The sequence below is a fragment of the Miniopterus natalensis genome, chromosome 2 (assembly GCF_054644295.1).
Source record: "Miniopterus natalensis isolate mMinNat1 chromosome 2, mMinNat1.hap1, whole genome shotgun sequence".
NCBI lineage: Eukaryota > Metazoa > Chordata > Mammalia > Chiroptera > Miniopteridae > Miniopterus > Miniopterus natalensis.
The window spans coordinates 20922863-20944022 of NC_142082.1; the positions used below are offsets into that span (position 1 = coordinate 20922863).

Sequence of the window (21160 nt, forward strand, 5' to 3'; positions counted from 1 at the left end):
TACTCCTCTTTCCCTAATAAAAAAGCAAAAGTTGTTATGCCCTTTTCTTCCTTAATTATATATATTTGAGATTTTTCCATGTCACAGCATATACAGGATAATCATGCAGGCCCTACATATACAAATTAGAAATTACATATGTGCTCATCTTCATCCTTGGCATTTTTTGTTCTTGTGATAAAATATATATGCAATAAAATTTGCCATTTTAATCAATTTTAACTGTACAATTTAGTGACATTACATTCACAATGTTGTACTTTCATCACCACTATCTTTTTTTAAAGCTTTTTCATTACCCCAAACAAATTATGTACCCATGAAGCAATAACTCCCATCTCCACTCCCCTTATAAATTTGAGAATCCACTTTTCCAATTCTGAAAAAACGCTATTGGAATTTTGATCGGGATTGCATAAATCTGTAGATCATTTTGGGTTGCCAGATCTTGACAATGCTGAGTCTTTGAAACTATGAATGCTAGTTGTCTTTCCATTACTTTAGGTCTTATTTATTTGTCAATAGGTTGTAAATTTTCAGAGCACAGGTCTTTGAACTTCTTGGTCAAATTTATTCCTAGGCATTTTATCCTTTGGATGCTATTGAAAATGGAATTGCTTTCTTAATTTCCTTTTCAGATTGTACATTGATGATGTATAGAAACAAATTGATTTTTGCATGTAAAAGTATATGTGAATTCCAAGAAGTAGACTTTAACTGCCTCTTTAAAGTGCTGCAGCTAGGCTTGATGGAAGATTTGTATCCCCTCTCTGTTTTCAAAGTATAAACAAATCACGGGCAAAAAATAAATAAATAAAAAATAGCAGATCATCTGTTTCATAGCAGGACCCAGAGAATATTCAAGCTCTTCACCAGCTCTTCACCACTGTGCATATTCTGCTGCTCACAGAGCTTTAGTAGATAGTGAAAAAAAATCTTAGTCAAGAGCACTTGATTCATCAGTGATTTAGTAATTTCATCTGACCTTCCCTAACTTTTCCTAATGTAATGTGATATAGTATGTGAAAATTTTTCTTTTATTTTTTATTTAAGTCTGTGTTATAGAGTCTCACTCTAAAACTTTCTTTCAACCACCTTGTCAAGGAAGAATATAAGGAATTTCACAATCAAAGGTTGTAGATTAGTGATATTTATAGTAGCACTTAGGTACTGTGTAGATTTGGCAATACATTTTTGGAAGATTTTATTTAAAATATATTGATATAGGAAATGTGTTACCTTTAAAATAATGTAGTTGATTATAACTAAGACTATAATACTTTATAATATTCAGTTTAAAAAATGAAAACTAGATCACCAACTTACACCATACACAAAAATAAACTCAAAATGGATGAGACTTTAAGACATGAAACCATAAAAATCCTAGAAGAAAACATAGGCAGCAAAATCTCAGACATCTCTCGTAGCAACATGTTTGCCAATACATCTCCTAGGGCCAGAGAAACAAAGGAGAAAATAAACAAATGGGACTGCATCAAAATACAAAGCTTCGGCACAGGAAAAGAAACCATCAACAAAACGAAAAGGGAGCCCACTGTATGGGAGAACATATTTGCCAATGACACATCTGATAAAGGTTTAATATCCAAAGTATATAAGGAATTCATACAATTTAACAAAAGGAAGACAAACAATCCAATTAAAAAATGGGCAAAGGACCTAAATAGACACTTCTACAAAGTGGACATACAGATTACCAAGAGACATATGAAAAAATGCTCAAAGTCACTAATCATCAGAAAGATGCAAATTAAAACCACAATGAGATATCACGTCCCACCTATCAGAATGGCTACCCTCAACAAATCAACAAACGACAAGTGCTGGTGAGGTTGTGGAGAAAAGGGAACCCTAGTACACTGGTATTGGGAATGCAGACTGGTGCAGCCACTATGGAAGACAGTATGGAATTTCTTTACAAAATTCAAATTGGGACTGCCATTTGACCCAGTGATCCCACTTCTAGGACTATATCCTAAGAAAACCAAAACACCAATTAGAAAGAATCTGTGTACCCCTATGTTCATAGCAGCGCAATTTATAATAGCTAAAATCTGGAAACAGCCCAAGTGCCATCAGTAGATGAGTGGATAAAAAAGCTGTGGGACATTTACACCATGGAATACTATGCAGCTGTAAAAAAGAAGGATCTCTTACCCTATGGGACAGTATGGATTGACCTGGAGAGTATTATGCTAAGTGAAATAAGCCAGTCAGAGAAAGACAAGGACCACATGATCTCACTCATATGTGGAATGTAATAAACAAAATAAACTGATGAATAAAATAGATCCAGAGACATAGAAGCATGGAATAGACTGAGGGATCTCAAAGGGAAGGTGGGGAGGGCAGAATGGGTAGGGAGAGATTAACTAAAGAACTTCTATGTTTGTAAGCATAACCCATGGACACAGACTTTGGTATGGGGAAGGCCTGGGGTGGAGGGGATCAATGGGGGAGAAAAGGAAAAAAAAACCCTGAAGAAAAAAAAAATAAAAAATATATATATATAGCCTTAAAAGAATTAAGTCTTCCATATTCAATGCTAAACATGTTGAATAAGCAAAATCTTTTTAAATGTCAGCATTATAAGTAAGTTGTCTATTCATTGATTTAAAATATATTGGTTATTTTACATGGAAAAAAATAAACTGTATAGAAAATATATTTATGAGTGCATTGTGGTAATAACTTTTTTCCTTTTCTTTTGTAGCCTATATATGCAAACAGATTTCCTGTACCAACTTACGCAGCCAAGCAGCCTCAGCAGTTCCCATCAAGGTCTGAAGTGAATTTGCTTAGATTACTTGACCAGAATAAAATCCAGAGTTAATGTCTAATATTTTTTCTCCTATTTTAATTTGATTTAGGACAAGTATTTATTGTCCACAGTTTAGATAGAGCACAATATACAGAAAAGCTTTTAAGGATTTTTTTGTTTTGTCATATTAGTTCAGTGTCAAAATGAAATTTTAAAAGCAGCCTCAATAAGACAGTAAACTTCTGCTGCAGCCTTTGGTATAAATAAGGTTCAGAAAGAAGGATTTTTAAAATAATCAACAATGGGAAACCATGTGGGCTTTACTAGGCACCAGAGAACTACCAAGAAATGAGGAATTGTGGGGCTGAGATCCAGGAGAGGAACACAGTCTGGTGGTGACCCCAGCTTTGGGGGCCACTTTTCTGTTGTAGCTGTGCTTATCGAGAAAATGAGAACAGAGTTTAGGAAGCTGTGGAGAGTTTTCAGCAAACACAGGCTGAGAGGAGGAAAATTGGAGCCCTGCCAAGGAGGTACCTGGCACATACCCAGGGCTTGGTGTTGCAGCCCACGGGGTAGGGGGAACTAGATCCCCAACTTACTTTTACAGGTTTTTTGTTATGTTTGTCCCCCGATAAAAAAAAAAAGACAGACATATAAGAAAATATGACTAAAACCAAGAAAAGTAATCAACTGTAGAATCAGACTCAGAGGGTATCTAGTTAATAGAGTTATCAGACATGGACCGGACAGGATGGAATGGGTCATTGGGGAGAAAAAGGGACATCTGTAATATTTTGAGGGGGAAAAAAAAGTCAATATTGAGAATTTCAGCACTGAACTAGAATCTTTAAAAAAGAATCAAATTGAAGACTCAATAGATGGGCTTAAAATCAGCAAAAAAGGAGAAAATTTATTACTATATTTTGCATTGCATAAAATGCATCCCACCTCCCAAAGTCTTTCAAATTGCAATTGAATTGCAACACTGAGGCATGTCCTCACGTTTAATCTTTATTATACAGTAAGAGCGTGCTGAAATCTAACTGAGCATCAAGAAAAGAATATATAAAAACTGTGAGAAAAATATTCACCAGGTAATGTTGTAGTGTTATTGGATTAGTGGTATACTAGAATTGATCAAAAAGAGATTAAGGAAAGGATGTCCACAGGTTAAAGTATGAGGATTGAGAAGGACAGGTATAGAAGTCATAGCAGTTTAATTCCCAGAGTGGATATGATGTTTGAGAGAGCTGGAATTTCAGCTCTATGTATATATGTAAGGTTTATACTTACATAATTTCCTGCCTTTAAATCCTAACAGCACAAGGAGTGCTTAATCCATATAGTGTCCTCACTTGTCTTTTACCATTTGTCTTTTCAATTTCATATGCTATTCTTTTTATTTTTTATTTTTTCATTGATTTTTAGAGACAGAGGAAGGGAGCAGAAAGAGAGAAACATTGATGTGAGAGTGAAACATCGATCTGCTGCCTCCTGCACGCGCCTCATGGGGCATCGAGCCCACAACCTGGGCATGGGCCCTGACTGGGAATCGAACTGGCAACCCTTTGGTGCACGGTTTGATGCCCAACCAACTGAGGCACACCAGCCAGGGCTGTGCTATTCTTTTTAAAACATATAAAGCAGGACCTCTAGACAACATTGCTGATTATAGAATAACATTAATTTAATATAAGTACTCCATTTTAGACTCTGGTGACCTTTACCCATTGCATATCAGATTAATAATAATCTCAGAATATCACATACCCTTAAGAATGGTTAGCAGTATTAAGGATGGCATTATGTTGGGTTTTTAAGGAATGTAGTATTATTTTATTCTGCCTGAACACATGATTAACTGTGTTTTTCTTCTCACAGGCCACCTCCACCACAACCGAAAGTATCATCTCAGGGAAATTTAATTCCTGTTCGTCCTGCTCCTGCGCCTCCTTTATATAGTTCCCTCGCTTGATTGTTTTACCTTTCCTTTTACAGATGTCTTCAGGGAACTGAGCTAATCCTTTTTTTTTCTTCTGATATTTTCTTGAAAATTCTTTCCTCCTGCTGCAACTATGAATGAAAATAAAACACCACAAAACAAACTTTACTAACACAGAAAAACAGAAATTGAGTAGTGGGAATTGAGAAAAGAAATTCAATGAAGTCAGGGAATTTAGAATAACATTTTCATTTCCATCACTGAATAAGTCTTATTCAGTCATCTGTGAAGTTAATGCACCTAATAACATGAATTGGTATTTTGAACATGTTACTGTAATGATTCTCAAATTAATTGTATTGGTTTAAGTTTTGTTATTATGTGCTTAAATGTAATTATGACCTTTGACCTTAGTTATCATTAATGTAGTTCCAGGTTGAACATGTGATAATCTAATACCTATGAACACTAACTGCCAATAATATCTAATATTTTTCATTTTGCACAGACTAATCATCATATGCTAGAATCATGAATAAAGGTTTGTTCTGTCTTCAGAAGAATGCACAAATCCCACAATTAAGATAACAATATTACTTTTTAAGTACAAAATACACTTAAAGTGTATATGTGTATATTCACACACAGTTATCTCCCATTTGATTCTGTGGATTCTATGGGTAATAGACGCTATGGATCTATCTATGGATAATGAATATTAGAAAAATTAATTTAAATAGAATTCCGTTGTGAATCATGTTAAAACATGACATCCTTTTACAATAGCATTATTTTAATAAAGTATAAATTTTAAGGTACAAAGTATTTAATAGAACTAATCAAGATATACTATTGATTCAAGGCTATGTAAAGCAGGAGCAATTGTATCTTCAATCAGTTGAACTGTTATAAAACCACTTGAGAATTTCCTGAGCACTTTAATTAAGTTTAAAATCTGAAACTTCAAAGCTTGCTATTAATATAATTTAGAATGTTTACATTTACTAAAGTGTGCTGGAACATGTTTCTCTTGAACTAATATTTTCAAAGAAATTAGGCTAGAGAAAGGAAGGAAGAAAAGGTTTTCTTAGATAAGTGCAAAATAGTTATGTGGTGTCCGTGAGTTATCATCACAACTGTTAAAAATGAATTTTTACTATGGAAGAAATGGTGTGAATGGTAAAAATTTAAGTACTTAAAAATTTTACATAACCTTTCATAATAAAGTTTAATAATAGGTTTATTAACTGAATTTTCCTTAGTTTTTCCAAAAGAATTTTGGTTTGTGTATATATACGTATGCAAATATAACACAATAAAAAAATTACTTGAAATTCTGTTTTGTGTTGCAAAGTAACTTTCTACTCAGCTGTTTATAATATTAATTAAAACATTATACTAAGCAAAACTATTGTACTAGTCAATCTTTTACAGATATTTCACTAATATTTAGATTTCTGTCAAATTGTACACAATGGCTTTTTGTTATTAAAGGAAAACAGTTTTGAAGAAGATATTTCAGTTCTCTGAAGATGATACATTATTTTAACAATCAGGCATACATTAAAAATTATAAACAATCCCAAATGAAGAATCTTCATTTCTATTTAAATCCCTGAATGAATTAATATAAGGCTAAAATATTTGTGTCTTTTATTCGTATAGTCTCAATTTCTGCAATTGAATTCATATCACTGGAATTTTACGGTTGGTAATACATTAACTATGTATTTTAAAACTTTTTTCAGAATAATTCCTTGGATCTCTGAATATTTAGAAAGTTTTTCTAAAAGACTAGTTGATTAGTTTAAATTCTTTTACTTTCATATATATATATTTAGAAATTTATATGCTTTTCACTTTGGTTTGCCCTTAATTTATTTTGATTGCTATTAAAAGTTGTAAAATTTCATGGTCATAGATGCCACTTCAAAATTTGAAAATATTAAAGGGCTTCCTTGCCATCTGCTGAAGATGTTTTAATGGTCAAGGATAAATTAAATGTAACTTTGATGTAACTGTTTGAGTATATGCTCACATATTTACTTTGTTTAGGGTATTGCATTTTCCCTTCCTATCAAGCAGGTGCCTGGGTCTCTAACCATATAGTTAAGCACAATGCAGGTTTTCTAAGCACAAATCAGAGTTTATTAAATTACATAAATGTTTTCTCAAACTCTACCATCTTGCAGGTACTACATTAGGTAGTGTGATATATAAGTTCTCAATCAGATTGCCTTCTGTTATGGAGAGGGTCACATATACAGGAAGATTAATATAAAATCTGCTCTATTAAAGATTTATTAAAGGTTGAGGAGAGGGAAATAACAAAGAAATAACTAGAAATTTATTCAAAATACCACTAATTTACAAATCTAAGCATTTACTGTAATTGTTCTTCTAATGCTATAAAACAAGATGAAACCAGATTTTTCCTCAGCTACTGTCTAAAAGTGTTAATGTAGCATTGGCTGTTCCTCTTGAGATACAAGCTAATTGTTATATTTTTGTTGCCTTTTAGTTTGTGTGCCTGCCTTTATGTTAATTAGTGTGAGAATTCATTCTTTGGGACTTTAAAATAATTAAAAGATAGTGTATATAGGTAGAGACTGGGGTGAGGTGAGGCAGGGAGGCAGGAGGCATTGCACTCCAAGGGAATAAGGCAGTGTTCATTCAGGAAAGACCAGAAGTTGAGGTGGCCAAAGCATTGAGGGGTAAATGAAAATAGGTGGCAGCCTGGGTTCCGATTATAGAAAATGGTAGATACTGTTTTGAAGAATTTGGCTAGAGTTTTCTACTGGAACATACATACTATAACTATGGACAAGAATCTTGTCCATCACATTTACTACACAAATGAATGTTCATTGAACTGTGAAGTTACTAAAGAGAATGACATCATATGAATTTTAGCCAAGGCCCTGCGTAGAACCAGATCAATTGGAGGAAATAATAGTTTGTTTACAATGTGCATTTGGACAGTAAGTACAGGGGGAAAAAAATGTAGCAGGTTCTTTCCAAAGATATCAAAATCTACTGACTTCATTTTTGGAATCTAGTGTTTTGTTTTGTTTTAGAAAGCAGCTAGTGGGTTTTTTTTGTTTACTTTTTAGGAAACCCAGCTTTAGTAAATGTGAAGATGTATATTTGTGTGTGTCTGTGTTCTAGTTATTTTTCTTATTTTAATTTTTTAAAATTAAATTTATTGTGGTGATAGGGGTTAATGATTATATAGGTTTGAAGTGTATTCTATGATATGTCATCTGTGTATTGCGTTGTGTGCCGACCACCCAAATTCAAATCTTCTCTCACCATACAGGGGTGGGCAAAAGTAGGTTTACAGTTACTCATATGAGAAAAGTCATGCAGGTTATAATTATTACAATAGCTTTATTAACTCAATGTTACTACATTTGCTCACCCCTGTATATAGTCTGATAGATGACTTATAGGATATCATATTTACCTTTCAACTCAGACCTGATGGGACTCAATTTATTTCCTATTAGGCATTTATGTAATATAGCTCTGCTGGTGTGGTATGGGAGACAACAACCAAATTCTCAAAATACATCAGAATCAGATATGTGGATTTTTTTGGTTTTTTGTTTTTTGGTTTTTTGACTAAGATAAAACACCTGAAAGACAGTATTTCCTCATTACAAACTACTGATAGAGATTCTTCCATCTCTGTCTGAGCCCCCACCGCACACTGCCAGGTATAACAAGTTTTCTAAGATGACAACACACCTCAAAATGCACTTATTTTTTATTGTCCCCACATAGAAATGGTACCATCCTTCTGAAGATATAAAAGGAAAGGAACTAAGGTACAAGGTTGGAGAGTGCTCAGAACAGATTGACTTAAAGTCTCTCTGTATTTCTAAAATTTCAATACTGTTAAAAATCTTCACCTTTAAAAAATATTCACAAGTATTCTATATTATCTGAGATAACCCAAGAAATTAAAGTATAAAATCAGACTCTCAGAATCAAGATCTTACTCAGTATCAAATTTTACAAAGAGTTTTAAGATTACAAGTAAGCATGAGATACAGGTAAAGCAGCAAGAGTTCTGAGGCCTCTACCACTGCTAGCCAGGTCCTGTCTTTCAGCACCCCAAGTACCCCAGCATGGCGTGGCCCAGTAATAGGTATGGCTTCTAAATAACTTACATATTCTCCTCACTTAATAGAAGGCAACATTGGGTTGCGAAACATCTTCATTTTATACTCAAATCATTTTATACCTTATGTGATATTTTCAGGGAGCTATGCCCCATTAATCCATAGATTCCATCTATGTTTTACCCTAAGACAACTAGATGCATGTCATTAAAAGCACTCCATAGATAGGTGACATTCCTGCTAGCAAAAACTATTTGGTTTGTTTAGCAGGCTTTTTTTTTTTTTTTTTTTTTAATTTATTGTTTGAAAGTATTACAGGTGTCCCACTTTTTCCCCCCAATAGACCCCTTCCATCTTGCTCCCTCCCCATCCCTAGGCCTTCATTCTGTTATTGACTGTGTCTATGGGTTATACATATATGCATATTACTTCTTTGGTTAATCTCATCCCACCTTCCACCCCCCTTCCCTCTGAAATATGATCATCTGTTGCATGTGTCAATGTCTCTGGATCTATTTAGTTCATCAGATTCTTTTGTTCATTAGCTTCTTAAAGAGCAGCCTTCAACATTTCCTGTAGTGCTGGTCTGGTGGTGATGAACTCTTTTAGCTTTATCTTAACAGTGAAGCTCTTTATCTGACCTTCAGTTCTAAATGATAGCTTTGCTGGGTAGAGCAATCTTGGTTGTACTTCCTTGTTTTTCATCACTTTGAATATTTCTTGCCACTCCCTTCTGGCCTGAAAAGTTTCTTTTGAGAAATCAGCTGACAGTTGTATGAGTGCTCCCTTGTAGGTAACTAACTGCTTTTCTCTTGCTGCTTTTAAGAATCTCTCTTTGTCTTTAACCTTTGGCATTTTAATTGTGATGTGTCTTGCTGTGGGCCTCTTTGGGTTCCTCTTGTTTGGAACCCTCTGTGCTTCCTGGACTTGTAAGTCTATTGCTTTCTGCAGGTAGGGGAAGTTTTCTGTCATTATTTTTTCAAATAGGTTTTCAATTTCTTGCTGTCTTCTCCTTCTGGCACCCCAATAATATGAATGTTGGACCTCTTGAAGTTGTCCCAGAGGCTCCTTATCTATTTTCATATTTCTGGATTCTTTTTCCTTTTTGCTCTTCTGGTTGGGTGTTTTTTGTTTCCTCATGTTCCAAATTGCTGATTTGATTCTCAGCGTCCTCTACTCTACTGTTGATTCCCGGTAAATTATTCTTCATTTCAGTTTGTGTAGCCTTCATTTCAAATTGGTACTTTATCATATCATCAATTTTCTCAGTTGTTTTCATAATACTCTTACTAACATGGTTGAGCATCCTTACAAACAAAATTCTGAACTCTGTATCTGCTACCTTGCTTGGTTCTATTTCATTTAGTTCCTCTTTTAGAGATTTCTGCTTTTCTTTGTGACATGTTTCTTTGCCTCCACATTTTGGCTGCTTCCAGATGTTTGTTTCTATGTATTAGGTAGAGCTGCTATGTCTCATGGAATTTGTAGAGTGGCTTTGTATAGTAAGTGTCCTGTACGGTCCAGTGGCTCAGCCTCCCTAGTCACCTGAACTGGGCTTTCTAGGTGCTCCTCTGTATGGGCTGTGTCCTCTGACCTGTTGTAGTTGAGCCTTGGTTGCTGTTGGTGTCCCTGGGAGAAACTGACCCCCAGACCAATCAGCTGTGAGGACCAGCTGCAACTACAGCCAAAGAGCTGCTGTGCTGGAGACACCCTTATGGAGCAGGACTTACTTCAGTGGAGCTTTGGTGTTCACCAAGTGTGCCCCTTGTGTGTGTCACTTGTGGATGTAGTAGGGTTGTAAACCAGCATGGTTAAATTTGACCACCAGGTGCAATGTCTCTGGGGCCTCCCGGGAGGTGCAAAGCCAGCCTCTGCCTATGCCTTGCCCAGGGCCCCCCAGCATGAGCTACACAGCAAACCGTAGTTGGCTGCTACTTGTGCTGGGCTTGGCGTTGTCCAGGAGCGGCCAAGCTATGAGCCAGTGTAGGCTGCCGCTAGTGCCAAGCCTGGGGCCACTTATTAAGCTGTATGGGGCAGCTGCTGCTTGTTGGAGAGATTTTAGGAGAGTCCTAAGCATGAGGCTGGAGAGGTCACTTGCATAGAAAAGCCACTAGGAATGGCCTGGATGAGCTGCAGGTGGGGAGTGGAGGGGCCTCCGGGAATCACGGGGCGGGGCCAAAGGTGTGAGTCAGGTGCTGGCGATTCAAACATGGCTCCTGCCTGCTGGCTGTGTGCGGGGAGGACTCACCAAAGGAGCCATGGCCTCCACCAGCTCTTCTGCCTGGGAGGAAGCCGCCCCTCCACCTCTCGCCCCAACTTCAGGCAGGTTAGTTCCTCCCCAAGTGTCCCAGGTCCTTTCAAGCTGCTGCCTGGCGCTGGGGCTCAAAGCGAGCGTCCGAGTGAATCCGTGCGCGGGCCCTTGAAGAGGAGCTGCTGGGGCTCCTGCAGCCTCCGTGATCCTCAGCCATAGTCCCGGCTGGTTTCACAGCCCAGAGTTGTGGGGACGTCTCTTCCCGGCCCTGGAGCCCTGGGCTGGGGGCCTGCTGTGGGGCTGGGACCCCTCATTTCTCCGGGAAACCTCCACCACGGAGATGTCCCTCCCGGGTTTAAACCGCATCTCAGGGTTGCAGCCCCCGTCTGCCCCCGTCTCTGCCCTTCCTACTGGTCTCATTGCTTCTTTAGTTCCCTGATTGTCGGGCTGCTGTTCAGCTGGATTTCAGGAGGCTCTGAGTGATGATGGTTCCGTATTTTAGTTGTAATTTTGAGGTGGTTGCGGGAGGAGGCGTGTACAGCTGCTACCTACGCGGCCATCTTGTTTCCTCTCCTGTTAGCAGGCTTTCGATTACTTTGCTTAGAAGATCAGACCCAGGCACTTGCCTTCTCCTCCATACTCCGGGAGTATCCTGCCTCCCCACACTATGCCCACTTGCCAAAATCAATGAATGTATTATAGGGTTCTAGGTATTTCTACAGTAAGTATTTTAGCCACAAACATGTTTGCTGCAAGCATCTTCCCCCCACACGTTTTCACCACACAACGAATTGGCTGTAAGGCAAGTTCACCATGAAAGATAAAAAATAATTGGTTGACAGTTTAGTTTACATTTCACAGACTTAATGTATTTGAACTAGTTGTCAGTTTGGTTTCATTTCTCCATTGACAAAGTTCTTGCAGTTCTTCCCATTTTTATATTATAGAAATCTTAGCCCTCATTATGGTCTATACAGTGGCGAGTAGAGGTGGTGGTCCTAAAATATTGGATGGTGACAACTGCGTATAAAGCCAGATTGAATACTATACTAGAAAATAATCACATACCAGTTTGCACGTCTTTCCCAAACACAGTCATCCCTCCCACCTGTCAAAACCAAAAGTTGGCACCCTATGGCAAATACAAAAGAGGTGGCTACCAATTCACAACAGTCTTTGAGCATTAATTATTGATTCTTTAGTTGGAACCTGATGCTCTCAAGGAGGGAAGAATTGAAGCAAAAAAGAAAAAGTCTGATGCCAAATGAAAAGACGTATCAACAAGGAAAAAATTGTATATAACACAATGAATGGAAAGCTTCAACGACAATGTATTTTCATTCTTCTCAATAAAGTCTTTTAATTTTATGATTAATTTTTTATGTGTCGTTTTGTCTTTTTAAATGTCCGTCTTTTATTTTTGATGATTTTATTTTTTATGCATAAATTGCCTTACAGCCAATTAGTTGTACCGTGAAAATGCTTGTAGCAAAGATGTTTATAGCAAACATGCTTAAAGTGAAAATACCAGGCATGGGATCACAGCCGTGTTGTTTAGCCATTCACTTCCTGTTTTAAGGGTCTTACATATTACTAATTGAGTGACTTTTAAACATCATATTTCTGATTATTTTTAACACATGTTTGTTTATCCATCATCTAAAGATAAAATTGAAACTCCAGAATATAATATCCATGGCCCTCTACGATGTGTCACTGACCACCCTAAATAGCCTCAACTTCTGATTCTCTCAAGCACTTTATTATTTTTCCACTCTAAACCTCTGACTCCAAAGACAACATGTTCTTTTGTGTATTTCCTCTTGCTTTCTCTCTCTCTCCCTTATACACAGTAGGCTCTTAGTAGAGGATGGCCAGCTTGAGTTTGGCTGCTTATCTACAATAATGTGAGAACCATATCCACATTTAGTAACCTGGAGAAATGAAACTATATCCTAAAGAGTTACAAGGGACAAGGACATGCTCTTAATAAGCCTGAAATATTATCAAATTTACCTTGTTAGTAAATAAAAGAAACATGAAGTAAGCTGATCACTTTAATTGAAAATAAAATCAGATCAAACCTAATTATACCGACACAACACAAACCCTCTGCACGATGAAAACGTTTGTCCTACTGTTGTATCCTTGTAAACATTGCCAGTACTCTGGGAATGCCTCATTTCCCCCAGGCTCTTTCCAAATACAGCAGAATTTATTGATGCATATAGTGAGGTCAGGTAATGAATTTTCAAGGTCATTTGGCAAATAGGAGCAAAAACAGTTTCTTTTGATGCCTCCAGAAATCTCTGCATAATGGGTTGCTTCTGCTGAATTCATTAACTTCCTCACCATGCTGTCACCAACTAATTTTTCTGCTTACCCTCATTCTAGTCTACGTTTATATAACCCACACTGGATGTTCAAAACACTGTAATAACTTTGCCTCAGGAATCTAGAAAATAACTTTGAGGAAAATAGAGGCGCCACATTCCCCTTTTTATTGTCCAGAATGAAGAGCTGTAATAACTTTGCTTCATGTCTGTGAAATGACTCGAGGACCCAAGTTCCTGACAGAGAGTTTGCTACTCCTCTATCTGGGTAAAATTTTACATAGACATTTACAAAATATTTTCCCTTGGGCTGTTTTTACTATGGGAGCTGCTAGCAAGAACAAAAAACAAGAAAGGAAAAGATGACCACATAGTGTGTACAATGTGTAAGCCCATCAGAGCACCATTGGGAAGGGAAATGCTGCCGTTTGATAGCCAGTCTTTCCAGGCAAGCTATTCCCAGGCACCTCCTCTTAGTGACTCTCTGTGTCTCACTGTGCCTATTCCATTCCTCTTTCCTTATAGTTTGTCTTATTCCTATTAGCTAGTTATCTATAAACCAGATTCTTATGAAAAATGTAAAACCATAGATGGATTTGGGATCATGTATGTAGGACATCAAATAGTCAGACACTCTGTGTTATATAAAAGGATGTGCCCCTGTAACCAAAAAATACTAGGAAATTTAAATTTGATCTTGTTCTAAGTAGTCAGAATCTGGAGGACTCGATCATCAGTGCATCCATCTTTTTAAGGACATTTGTGAAAAACTTAAGAAACTATTGTTGGCTCATGAAGCTCTGGATCCATGCTGACACCTATGTTGCAATCATGGAATCTTTACTTTCAGGGAAATACCTAGAAATGGACATTTTGCGTCTGCTACAACAACGTAACATCTAAGAGATTTTTCTAGAGAACTTGTTATTCATATAAAGTAATAAGACTGCGTTATAGGATTTCAGGGCTACAAGAATGAGGAGCCCCGCCAGGCGTGGCTCAGCGGTTGAGTGTCCACCTAGGATCCAGGCGATCGGGGTTTGATTCCTGGTGGGGGCACATGCCTGGGTTGTGGGCTGGATCCCCAGCAGGGGGTGTTCAGGAGGCACCCGATCAATGACTCTCTCATCACTGATGTTTCTGTCTCTCTCTCTCCCTTTCCTTTCCTCTCTCTGAAATCAATAAAGATACATTAAAAAAAAAGAAAAAAAAAAAAGATGTGGAGCCTCCAGTTTCACTCATTCCACACAGCCACCCCTGCTAATTCTGTCCAACCCAGTTGCTAGGTATCTGAAAGTACACCATTAAGTTTTCATCCCTTGAGAGTTCTGGTTTCTATTAAGAAGTTTCCTTTTCTTTAGGTAATACTAGGAGGTAACACTAGAAGGACCAAATAGTTTATCATCTAAGCTGTGTGAAAGATTGAGACTGTGTGACATGAGCATGAAAGAGGACACCTCATAAATACATTAGAGCAATAACAAAAGGCAGGAGGCCAGGCTCTCCAGGAGCTGGGGATATACACTCACTCTTGTTGACACCTCAACATCGTCTGAGTACAGGATGGGGCAAAAGCAGGTTTACAGTTGTGAGTACACAAAACACAGAGTTTACTCTTGTGTTATTATTAATTATTGTAGTTTGCACATGAACAACTGTAAACCTACTTTTGCTCCACCGGTGTATTTGGCTCCCTTTATCACTCTACTAACCCCCACACCTCTTCCCTCTGGGAACCACCATACTGTCTGTTGTCTGTGTTTATGAGTTTTTGTTTCACCTGTTTGTTCATTACGTGCCTTCAGTTTTATATCCCACAGGAGTAAAGTCATGTGCTGCTTACTTTTCCTGTCTGACTGACTTGGCCTAGCATCCGTCCATCTGGTCGCCAACGGCAGCACGTCATCTCTTCTCATGGCTGATTATTCCATTGTATGTACGTACCACATCTTTATCCAATAATCTCGTGTATAGTTTTAGATTCAGGAGGTGTTGCACGTTCCTTTTTCCAAGCACCTAGAAGCGTCTGATGCAAAACCGCGCATAATAAACGTGTTGGTTCCTTTAGGTCCAGCAACAGGAAGGGGCAGGGTTTTGGGGGGACCACCGGGAAGGAGCGGCTGGGCTGGGTAACTAGAAGAGGAGTTTAGAGACGGAGTGATTTGAAGGCGGCACCCGCTGCGGGCTCTTCGTGGTCGCGCGCGAAATACCGGGTGCGGAGGCCTCGCGAGAACACCGTGCGAGCTCGCGGGAGGTGGCCCTGGCGTGTGCCGTTTCCCCGCGCGGCGGGCTGGGGTTAGCACCGCCGTTCCCGCTCGAGCCGCCAAGGGCTGCGCCTCAGGAGTCCCTCGGAGCGGCGGAGGCCCAGCATGCTCCGCTTAGTGCTGCTGCTTGCGGGCCTACGGGGTTTGCTTGCGTCAGGACTCGGTAAGGCGGCGGAGCGCCGGTTTTCCAGGCCTTGGGCCTGGAAAGGTTTTTCTTTCCCTTCTTTCAACGGTCTGCCAGCTTCGGTCAGACTGTGGCCCAACGCGGTTAGAAGCCTGAGGCCCTTAACCTGCCTTTTGGTGTCGTTTGCCCGGTCACCCTGGAAGCTGGGCCGTGTTTGGGTGTCCGGCCTTAGAAAGTGACTCATGAGAGTGGGAGGTAATTGTAATAAGCTCAAGGGCAAACCCCTTACTGCCTGAATTTGGGTTTGGCCTTTCTTGTAGGTCTGTCTGTCATGGGCGTCACCAAACCGCCTCAAAATGTCTTGCGCTCAAAAGCACCCCAGAAACTTCTAGAACTCTCCACTCAAACTCCAAAAAACCTGACTTTCCGCAGGTATCATTTGTCCCAACAAAATAGCTTGTCTTGCACACAGTAATAATTTGTCCTGCAACACAAAATAATGTTTGAAGCAACGAATGAGTTTGATTATTGTGAGTCAAATTTTGACTCAGATGTGGGGAACTTCCAGGAAGCAGAGAGGTAGAAGAATCTAGTTTCCACCATTCGCCACATCGTTTGGTCAGGGGGTTGCACATCTTCTTCCCAGTATCCAGTTCCACTCTAGATCTCATTGCCCTGGTAAGACATGTTGTGAGAGGCTGCACTGTAGTCAGGGAGACTCCAACACGGAGTGAACTCGGGGTCATCGGAATCATAGAGCGTATAGTTATAGACATCGAATGGAAGATAACCTAATGTTTTACCAGTTCCATTTATATTTTCAAAACATAGGAAGGCTTTCTAGTCAATGTCCAAATCTGAGTAAGGGGTGTATACCTTTATGAGCAAGGAGGTCCCAAATGGAAGGTAGTTGTCTCTGGGGCATGTTTTCCAAAAGGAAGTCAGTGTGTGTTTCAAAGAAGCCAAGAGAACCCTACAGTTTTACCAGTCAAGTTTTTTCATCCCTTTAGGGGTAGAGGCCAGGCCACCAATTCAGGAACCTCAAGATTATGGTTTGCTATGGCACAGATCCAACGGCCAATGAGATTTTCAGATTCAGAAAGTTTCTGTAGCGTAGGAACAAAACGGCATAATAAAGTGTAATTCTCAGCAGTGAAGGTTACAAAAAGATAAGAGGCCAAACCAAGAGCTAACATTCTCTCTATAGTAGAAACTCAAGAAATGTGGCTGGTGTACTAGCTAACATGTGAGTTTGAGGAGCTGGAGATTATATGAATAGCATATAAGAATATGAGAATAGCAGTTTTTCTGAATTACAAATTCTTACCACCATCAGTTACAAATTGTCATTTGCTTTTAGCACATAGAAAAGTGGATAAAAGAGTTCTTCTGATAAATTGTCCAGGGGGAAAAACATGAGATTATATCAGCCTTGTCCAGAATCTTGGGAAAGCTACCTATTCAGATGCTGTCTGCTTCTGCTCCTTGGAAATTTTGAGCTTTAGGCCTCCAATGGGGGCTTTCTTTAAATGAGAAACATGAATCCAAGAATCAGTGCCTTTAAGTTCTGCTGCATAAGGATTAGTTAAAAGCACCTGGTAAGGTCCCTTTCACTAAGGTTGCGGAGCATCTTTATTAAGATGTCTTTTCTAATGGACAGAATCTCCAGGATGTAAGTTGTGGTGGAGCAGGTCTTTGTCTCCAGGGAGCCTGCTGTGAAAAGACTGCAGGACTAGTTGGCTGTTTTTCTTTAAAGCCTCAATTGATCCCTTGCACTAAGACTACATATGTCCTTTGGCAAGAAGGGATGCATAAACACACGAGTACAACATTATTGGATGCCCGGTAACAATTTTGAATGGTGATAGTTTATGTCTGCCAAAGGGTGTAGATCTTAGATTTATTAAAACAATGGGCAGTAACTGTGCCCAAGGAAGATTAAAGACCTGTACAAATTTAGCAAGTTGTATTTTTATAATGCCATTTGTCCTTTCAACCAGTGCAGAAGCCTGAGGGTTATAGGCACATTGAAGATGTTGTAAAATAGGTAAAATATTACAAACTGTACTAAGAATCTGCCCAGTGAAATGAAATTTTTTTTTAAAACCTCTATTAAACATTTTATGCTCTGCTCTATTACGGTAGACCTGTTCTTCTTACCCTGATTTTTTCTTCTTTAGATGACAGGTTGCTATTCTTATATTAACAACTGATGATGTACCAAAATTCCCCAAAATGGAGTTAAAATTTTATTAAAACATAAACCAGGGTTTGTAGAAGGAAAAGTCACCCTAAACCTCTGTCTGCTCAGATCTCACCTGTGAGAGTGGGAATGGGAAAGAGGAGAAATCCACATGCATCACTGAACTTGAGAACACTGCTTGGGTTCCCTGGGTGATTTTCTGTGTCCTGGCTTTTCCCTATATCCCAGACATCTGCTCATAGAGCTTTCGGCACATAGTCATCCCATTCTGCCTGGTAATACGTGCCCGTCACTGGAGTCCCAAGCTCCTACTTTTTTGCAGACCTTGAATTTGCTATGGTGGTCTCCAGATTGGTTGCTAAGAAGGGGCTCTTCACACTTCAGCAGCCCGTCATACTTGTAAACCAGTGAGACATAGTGTTGAAGGCCTGTGCCCTAGGGAGGCCCCAGACTCACATAATTGGACCACCAGAAAATGGTGCCAGTCCCTGTATTTTGGGTCCATCCTGCTGGGAGCATCTGGGCTGGTCAGGACCAAAGTGTAGAGTTTACCTGGATCAAGGCCATCTCATGTAATCCTGGTGGACTGATTTTTAACCTGGATAGGTTTCAGCCCTTTACCCAGCTTGTTAGCCTCTGCCCCAGTGTATTTGACCTGCATCAGTGGCTGTGGCCACTTGTCTACTTCCTGCAGGCTTAAGGGCCTGGACCGCTTGCTGAGGTCCTTGGGCATTCCAGGACCAAGCAGGTGGACAGCCCGCATTGCTGCAGGAGACCAGGTGCGGATCAGCAGTAGCAACTCGGAGTGGTCATCATTGATCCATTTTGAGCTAATTTTTGTATGTGGCATGAGGTAGGGTTATAACTTTTTTTTGGCATTAATTCTGGTTTTATAAATTGTATCTTGCCCCTATTCATTCCTAATAATGCTTTCACCCCTTAAATTCTATTTGTGCTAATGTTAACTACATCAACCCCTCTTTGATTATTATTTATTGTAAACATATTTTCCCCATCCTTTTATGTGAGAAAGTCCCTAGTGCTCACTGATTATCCATGTTTTTGCCTACATTTCTTGGCCTTTTCTTATTAAATTGTGTCAATTTAAGTAGTTCTTGCTCATAGGGTTGAGAAGAAGAGATGTATCAGTTTTGGAGAAGGTAATTAAGAGTGGGTATCCTCTTCTATCTTTCGTTTCTGCTGCACAGTGACCTTAGAAACCAGTAGCGTCTGATTATGTCAGTCTGTGAAGAGGGACTCAGGTTGCCATATCCTATAGAATCACATGGTCTGAATTTTAGACTCTATCAGCACCCAGTTGTGAGCTAGAAACATACATAAAATAAATATAGTTATATACTTATATTAATTTGTTGTTTCTGCCATACAAAGTACCACAAATTAGGAGGTTTAAAGCAACAGAAATTTATTCCCTTATTATTCTGGAGGCCAGAAATCCAAAATTAAGATACTGATTCCTTTTGGAAACTATGATGAAGAATCTCTTTCATGCCTCTTTCCTAGATTTGGTGGCTGCTAGAAATCCTTAGTATTTCTTGGCTTGTAGACATATTACTGTGATATCTGTCTGTGTCTTCATATCACTGTCTCCTTTGAGTCTTACAGGACACATGTCATTGGATTCGGGCCCACATTAATTTAGGGCTCACCTCAAGATCCTTAGCTAATTACACTTTTCAAAGACACTTTTTCCAAATAAGGTTGCATCCACAGGTTCTGAGTAGACATATCTTTTTGGGGGGGATCATCAGTCAAACCACTACACTTGCCAATGAGGGCATGTCTTTACTTCAAAATCTCACGGACCTTTACTGAGATTCTCCTAGTGGGGTTTAACACAGGCTCTATTGAACATTTACATCTGCCACAGATCCTTAGTGTACTATAGTTTCTCCTGCCCACAAATGAAAAACAGTAGAGCTTCTTGCACAGTAGCCTCAGTCAGCTGAGGAGTTTTCTCAAAGCTCGCAGCTTATGATTTTTCTGTAAAATGGTCAAAGCAACAGAGCAGTATGTTATGTATGTTGCCTCCAAAATCCAGAGTGGCTTTGGCTTAGTAAGTATTGTGCGTCTTGCCATTTATTATGGAGGGTATTTCCCAGTGTGTTCTAGACCACTAGACTATTGTAAGTGGATTTTTCTTGTGGTGTGTGTGTGTATGTTTATTCAAGTCTTCGGCACACCTGTTTTTTACCAAGGCATCTAATATACCTGCTAGTTCAGGTCTTAAAGGCATGATGTTATGAATATAATCTCCAGAATGATTTTCTCTTAGATGGTATGTTAATTTCCTATTGTTGCTGTAACAATTTACTACAAAGTTAATTACTTAATACAACTTTGTTATCTTACAGTTCTGTAAAATGGGTCTCATTGTGCTAAAGTCAAGGGGTTGTCATTGCTCTATTCTTTCTGGAGGCTATAGTAGTCAGTCTGTTTCCTTGCCTTTTCCAAATTTTAATGCCTGTTTGCATTCCTTGGCTTGTAGTCCCTTTCTTCCATCTTTAAAACCAAGAGCATTGGGTTATTTTCATACTTCCATCTCTCTGGTTCTCTCTTCTGCTCCCCCTGTTCTACTTGAAAGGTTCCTTGTGTGATTGAATTAAGATTACAGATAATCCAGGATAATCTCTGTATTTTAAGGTCAGCTGATTAGCAAGCTTAGTTCACAATTACAAATTGTCATGTAATTTAACATTTACAGGTTTTTGGGATTAGAACATAGTCATCTTTGGGAGGATTGTTCTAGCTACCACAGAGTGTGATATGTCTAGGGTCTAGGTAGAAGCAGAACCAGAGATGATAAAGACCTGAGGCAATATGGATGGTGAAGATATACTGCCATCACTGCCAAGTGAAAATGCAAATTTGCTGTGGTAATTCTCTGCTTGTTGGGATAGAGAAAACAACACCTTTTCCTGTCAGTGGTTACATATAGGTGCCAGGGGCCGTGTTAATTTGCTTCAATAAAGAGACCATATTTTGAATAGTATTTGTATTTCAATCATCAACTGATTAAATCTAAAATACCTCATTCTCACCCGGCCGTGTGTGGCCCAGCGGTTGAGCATCGACCTAGGATCCAGGCGATCAGAGTTCGGTTCCTGGTC

The 21160-nt window shown here is 38.9% G+C and overlaps 2 protein-coding genes and 1 pseudogene across 2 annotated transcripts in view; 2 read left to right on the forward strand and 1 right to left on the reverse strand.

Annotated features, from left to right (window-relative positions):
• Window positions 1–6781, forward strand: part of ADAM9 (ADAM metallopeptidase domain 9) — a 101591-nt gene extending 94810 nt beyond the window's left edge. Inside the window, exons 21-22 of the mRNA XM_016210327.2 lie at window positions 2738–2805; window positions 4667–6781. Of these exons, the coding sequence (XP_016065813.1) occupies window positions 2738–2805; window positions 4667–4760 (162 nt within the window). The 3' untranslated portion in view covers window positions 4761–6781. The remainder of the gene's footprint in view (window positions 1–2737; window positions 2806–4666) is intronic.
• Window positions 6782–15807: 9026 nt separating this feature from the next.
• ADAM32 (ADAM metallopeptidase domain 32) overlaps window positions 15808–21160 on the forward strand; it is a 119834-nt gene continuing 114481 nt past the window's right edge. Inside the window, exon 1 of the mRNA XM_087813622.1 lies at window positions 15808–15865. Coding sequence (XP_087669748.1) covers window positions 15808–15865 — 58 coding nt within the window. The remainder of the gene's footprint in view (window positions 15866–21160) is intronic.
• Window positions 18247–18798, reverse strand: LOC107536410 (phosphatidylethanolamine-binding protein 1 pseudogene; annotated as a pseudogene).